The 6,000-nt window shown below is 54.3% G+C and overlaps 2 protein-coding genes across 2 annotated transcripts; one reads left to right on the top strand and one right to left on the bottom strand.

Annotated features, from left to right (window-relative positions):
- Nucleotides 1-1,543: 1,543 nt before the first annotated feature.
- On the top strand, nucleotides 1,544-2,596 carry AYO21_10566 (hypothetical protein; the record flags this gene model as incomplete). Its single annotated transcript, XM_022660480.1, has 1 exon — nucleotides 1,544-2,596. The coding sequence occupies one exon, from the start codon at nucleotides 1,544-1,546 to the stop codon at nucleotides 2,594-2,596; it is 1,053 nt and encodes a 350-aa protein (XP_022507246.1).
- Nucleotides 2,597-3,227: 631 nt separating this feature from the next.
- Nucleotides 3,228-5,115, bottom strand: AYO21_10565 (hypothetical protein; the record flags this gene model as incomplete). Its single annotated transcript, XM_022660479.1, has 5 exons — nucleotides 3,228-3,865; nucleotides 3,924-4,011; nucleotides 4,071-4,620; nucleotides 4,685-4,959; nucleotides 5,032-5,115. 5 exons carry the CDS (start codon nucleotides 5,113-5,115, stop codon nucleotides 3,228-3,230), a joined length of 1,635 nt encoding a protein of 544 aa, XP_022507245.1.
- Between the last annotated feature and the right edge of the window lie 885 nt (nucleotides 5,116-6,000).

The raw sequence follows: 6,000 nt of genomic DNA, 5'->3' as shown, positions 1-6,000 counted from the left end.
ACTTCGAAATCTTCTGGCTGGAAAAGGCATCCTGAGGATCTACCGGCGTGGGAAAGAGGCTGTGCGCACAGAGCATTGGCCGACTTCTTTGGGACATCAAGCAGTTGGACATCATGGCGACCACCGAGTACCTGAAACTCCCTTCTCTGGCTGCAGCTCAGAGACAGACCAAAAGCACTCTACTGCAAGGACTCAATGCGCTTTGTGAATCCATGTATTCTCTAACTTCTACCGCCGATCTCATCCACTACAAGTAAGTCCTGCTAGTTCTCGAGAACGTGAAGCTGTGTTTAACCAGACTGTTACAGTCTTACCGCGCTTATCTGTCATTACTCTCACTTATATAGCGCGGACGAGGCTATGGATCTTATTGTTCATATCTTCCGCTCTTCCGCCTCGCAGTCGAAACAACTCGATCAGAGCCTTGTGTCGGCTAAGCGACGCCTACGCTCGATACTTGTGAAGAATCCCACAAAAGCTCGTAATCTAGCGTGGCACGCAGCTCAGATCATTGCCGTGGCAAACGAATACCTAGTCTCTGCGCCTTGCGAGATTATGCGGACGTTCATGGGCTACATCTTCATCCTTGCCTTTGCCAAATTCGGACCTCAGCCCTGTTCGGACCCTGGTTACGCCTCATGCCCTGTTCGACTCGATTTGCCAAATCGGATTGATGGCCAACGGACCGCAATTGCGACCTGGATCGAAAACGGAGGGCCCGCAAGCATTGGTGCTGTTGAGAACATCTACACGAGTGGCAGTCTCGAAGCGATCAGCCACGAAGCTCAAGCCATGCTACGGAAAATGCGCTTCTGGAAGCTCTCCAACAAGTTCAGCCGAATCCTTGAGAGCTTTGACTTTGAGAGTGATTAGACAATTCCGCCGAACAAGCAGATGGTGAACCGTGACCATTACTCTACATCCACAATTGAGCGCCTGCAAAGTGGACTTTCAGACCGTGTTGAAGGATACCGCCTGTCTTGACTCCGAACCCCAACCTTCACCAAGTGTTCGTGACGGAGTGGTACACACCCAGCGCGGATCTGGGGGCGGGGTCATCACGGACTTGACACCGGAAGCTTGCAACACACTGAATGGAATAACGACTTTCATCACTTACCCAAGGCAATGAATGATCTTATGGACTCAGTGTGCCGCTTGCCACAACGATGGCCACATGATCTTGCGGGACGTCCGAACTCCGAAAGTAAACCGAAGAGTGGAGATGAAGCGAAAACTATCATTTCGAACAGGTGGGCGCTCGACGAACAATGGGGCATGCCACCACAAACCACGGTTGTGCGTTGTGATTCGACTGTGAATTCGGAGAAATTCATCGTGGAACTTTATCCCCCAACTTTGGTGCAAGTGGTGGAAACGATCCAATCTGCCGGTTCAATTTCGAAGACCCCGCGTTCCTGGATCTCTGTTCTGTGCATCAGCGTTCAGAATCGATATCGACCAGTGCTCATCTCTGTCCCAGCAGACTAGATCTAACTAGACGTGAGGAGAAGATCCTTGTTGGCCTCTACTACATCTCACCATGGGCTCACTTCAAAATGAGGCTCACGACGAGGATCCTCAGGTACACCCCCTCCACTTGACGCCATACGATGCTCTGCCGAACAAGAAGCAAGTATGGCCAGGCGAGCCTAACACGAGAGAGGAGGGGCTGGGTCGCCTTGTGCTCCTCACACCAGATGTCGTCGCCTCTGCTGCAGCGACAAGCATTCGAAGCGGGCGGCGTGTGAATCTTGGGTGGGAGTTGAACAAGCTGGAAATCGCCAACTTTGGCCGAGTACCCTGCAGGCACGAGATTGTCGGCATTCTCGGCGGCGCTGCTTTTGACGACGTCTACACGTTCAATCCACAACAGAGCAGTCAGTGGGACGGGCTCAGGCATTTCTCCCAACCAGCTCCGACCGAGTCTGAGCCAGAGAGGAGGGTGTTTTACGGTGGTGTGACCAGTCAGGAAATCATGGATCTAACGAATCACCGGATTGGGCTGCAGTATTGGGCGAAGGAGGGTATCTGCGGACGAGGGGTGCTGTTGGACTATGTCTCATACGCAGAAAAGAGAGGCATTGACTACTCGACGTTCAGCGACCACTCGGTCCCCCTCAGCGTACTACTTGAGATCGCTCAAGAGGAGAATGTGACGTTCAAACGTGGTGACATCCTTTTCGTGCGCATGGGTGTGACTAAAGAATGGGACACGCGCATGACATCGGAGGACAAGAATGCCTATGCAACGACCAAGACACCTCGGCATGCCGGCGTCGAAGGCACCGAGGAAATGCTACGCTGGTTGTGGGACACAGGCTTCTCCGCCGTGGCCGGTGACGCGATATCATTTGAAGTCTACCCTGCTAAGAAGAGTTATCCACGTGGTGAAGGAGAGCCGGAGGTGGAAGGAGTCTTTATGCACGAATACTTGCTTGCTGGATGGGGCATGCCGATTGGCGAGCTCTTTGATCTCGAGGCATTGAGTGCGATGTGCATCAAGGAGCAACGTTGGGAGTTTTTCGTCGCGAGTGCCCCGTTCAACATGCCTGGGGGCGTCAGCAGTCCGCCAAATTGCATAGCCATCTTCTGAGCAGCCGGTTCTTTGTGGAGGCTGGATGGCATAGAGATGACGGCGCGAGCCGATCATGCCTGGGTTCTTGCGTCGCGAAGAAGTAGGTGTTGTTTCAGTCCATTATCACGAGCTAGACGTTTCTACGATCATGTACTTGAGCGAGCAAATGCAGAAGATTCCAAAGACAAGGAAACAGTCCTTTCCGTAAGTGTATATGTGTTGTGTGGGTGGGTGTGAGTGGGTGGGTGTGTGTACACAGTGTGTAAAGGGCACTAATATATTCATTCTTTTGCATTCGCATTCGCATTCGCATTCGCATTTAGAAGAATTATTTTCTCTCTCTCCTCCTCCGACTCCGTCTCCAGCGCTGCGGCTTGCAGGCCAACTCCCTCCTTCGTTTTTCGAGGGTGTCGTCGTTATATACTTTATTTACAAAAACGTAAAACTAGAATCAATTATTTGCAATTCTCCGTGGCTTTGTGTACCGCCTCACGTGCGTAGGTGCGTACGAGGTAGGTATACGCAGAGGCAGGGACAAACACCTTGGTATGCTAGGCTAGGTAGGCAGGTGGCGAGAACCTACAGTACATACATGGTCATAGCCAGGTACATAAAAGTAGGTTGATGGGTTGACTTGACTGTTCAATCTTCAGACCTTCTCCGAGGCCTCTTCCTGAATCTCCGTGGTGGCGGGGGAGGTCGAGTCGTCGGCACCACCGACCACGGTGGCCGGTGAGTGGACAATGTCCTTTGACTTGAGGAAGTCGTCGAGCTCGCGGCGCTGCTCGTCGCTGATGTCGTTGACGTGGACGGCGACGTCGTCGCCAAACTGCTTGGAGATCTCCTCGAGCGAGAGGCGCGCCGTCTCGGGCCAGAAGAAGTAGATCATGGGCAGGTAGACGATGGTCCAGCACACGATCACCAGGTAGTACTTCCAGCCGATGGTGACGAAGCCGATGGGCGCCGTCTGCAGCAGGATCAGCGTCGCCGCGAACTGCCCAAACAGCGAGAAGCCCATCCCGATCGGCCGGATCTCGGTCGGGAAGATTTCGCTCACGTACAGGTACATGGTCGTGTCGCAGAAGGTGCCCTGGAAGGTTAGGTACAGGAACACGATGAACACCCCGCCCGCGTTGCCGCCCTTGTCCGTCGTGCCCGCGTACGTCGCAAGCAAAGCGCACAGGATCGACGTCGTCACCAGGCATCCCGCCGTGCCGAACAGGTACATGAACCGTCGCGAGTTGACCTTGTCGTGGAGCCACGCGCCCAGGGGGTTGTAGATGACACCTGTTACATCAGAGTTAGTGCAAGTCGCACAAGGGTTATTGACGCGGGCAATGCTTACCGGCTGTGGTGAGCCAGACCGCCGAAAGGAGCAGAGGCATGGATCCCGTCTGCCCGAGGTTCGTGTACAGAATGACCATGTAGTTGTTCTAGGACCCGTGTCAGCCAACCTGATCGCAAGCAAATGAGTGACTTCAGAAGGACGTACAATGACCAGCACACCGGCAAACTCGGCTCCCCACTGCGTCAAGAAGCCGATAATCATTCTCTTGCGGTAGCTCTTCTTCTTGATGCAAGCCATCCACGGACCGTACCCCACCGCCCTGAGTTTCGCGGCGTCCAGAGCGATCTGTTCTTTGGTCTGATACAGTTCCTCCTTCGCGACGAGATCGTCCGGGTCGTCCGGTGATCGGCGCAGGGCCCGAATGACGGTCCAGGCCTCTTCGATCCTGCCCTTCTGGAGGAGCCATCTCGGCGACTTGGGGATCCAGATTGACGTGATTCCCAACACCAACGGTGGAAGAGTCTGGACACACAAAGGAAACCTCCACGCGAAAGACGGGTTCTTGTCCGTGGCAAAATAACACGCGTACCCAAGCCATCCAGAGAGCATGTATCCAAACACCAAAAAGATCGCGTGATGGCCGACCAGCCAGCCACGATTTTCAGGCGGTGCCAACTCAGACAAGTACATGGGGCACGCAGTTACGAGGATCCCAATGCCCAGTCCAGATATGACCCGCCCAACGTGGAACATGCTGTTACAGATGTCAGCGTCGTTGTGGAGGACTCGATAGCGCATGAGGAGCATCAAAAACTTACGCCAGCGCCGCCGCACCACCTTGAAATGCGCCTCCGATGATGGCCAAGAGAGCTCCGAGTTGAATACTTCTTTTGCGGCCAATGGCAGTAGCTGACCAAGCAATGAACAGAGATCCGACTGCTCCGCCTGCACTGTATAAACCGTTCGCCGTCGCAATTGCATCTGTGGTCTTTCCGCCATAACCTGGCTCCCCTTGCATGGGGAGGTCGAAGAATTGATACCATCCTGGCTGGCCAATGGTGCTCCCGATGATGGCCGAACAGTAGCCATATGTCTGATAGAGTCAGTATCTTCCCCCTAGGAGTAATACAGAAGCGTTGATGGAAGCCTTGTGACAGCGACTTACCATAGAACCGAAAGCAACGGCCACTGTTACTAGTCTGTTGTACAGACTCGAGTGAGACGAGACGTGTCTCTTTGTAGCCCCCATGATGGTCGACGCGGCTGGCTAGGAAGAGCCAAGCAGGTATCACTCGATGGAAGACGAAACAGTCCTGAAGAAGAACGGTTTAGGGGAAGGAGAGACAATCCGAGTGATCGGTCCAGAGGAGGGCACGGGGTTAATGTGGTTCGCGGTGGCCAGCAACGGCCATGGCTGGTGGTGAGTGAGTAATATCTGGAGACGGTCTTCGCGAGACCCTGAAGGGCCACCCTTCTTTTTCCTGCGGGGTTCCTGGGGCTGGGGAGCACCTTAGGCCTCGGGGAACGAAGTTAGCCTTCCCGCCCTGAATAATCTCTCCATCGTCCAGCAGCGATGTTGGAGATGCGAGACCGCCAGAAGAGTGCGGGACTCAATTCCCGGCGATTCAGACCAATTGAGAAGACACGCAAAGTTGCCACGGCCATCATTTACCTCGGACCACAGAAGACGGCAGTGGGTGTAGCACGAGAGAGGTTCTTGACGAATCCTGAGGGCGGGCTGGCAAGTGCTGGCTACTGAGGAAGTGTCGGGAGGGACCACAACAATCTCCGGCGACATTTCGAGGCAAGAAAACCCCGTCGAGGCTTGTGGGCCTTGTCTCGCCCAAGCGCCTGGGCGAAAAGAATTCTTGGAATCAAGCGAGCGGAGCGTGCCCTGCAGGTCGCCTTTTGCAGAATGACTCGTACAGAGTGGGTAGCCCATTTTTGGAGCCAAAATCGATGATAAGAAGCAAAGACCATCCCCGTCCCAGGTGACAATCCACCAAGGATTCTGGGGCATGCACGTTGGGACACTGCCTCGCTGGTAGTGGACTGCACGGTCAACGCCAGGTCTGTGAGCGAGACGATCAGCAGCGCCAGTCAGCAAATGGTTCTCTCATTGTCCTTAGGTAGA

This window comes from Fonsecaea monophora (genome assembly GCF_001642475.1).
Source record: "Fonsecaea monophora strain CBS 269.37 chromosome Unknown Scaff123, whole genome shotgun sequence".
Taxonomy (NCBI): domain Eukaryota; kingdom Fungi; phylum Ascomycota; class Eurotiomycetes; order Chaetothyriales; family Herpotrichiellaceae; genus Fonsecaea; species Fonsecaea monophora.
This window is presented reverse-complemented; position numbering and strand designations above follow the sequence as displayed.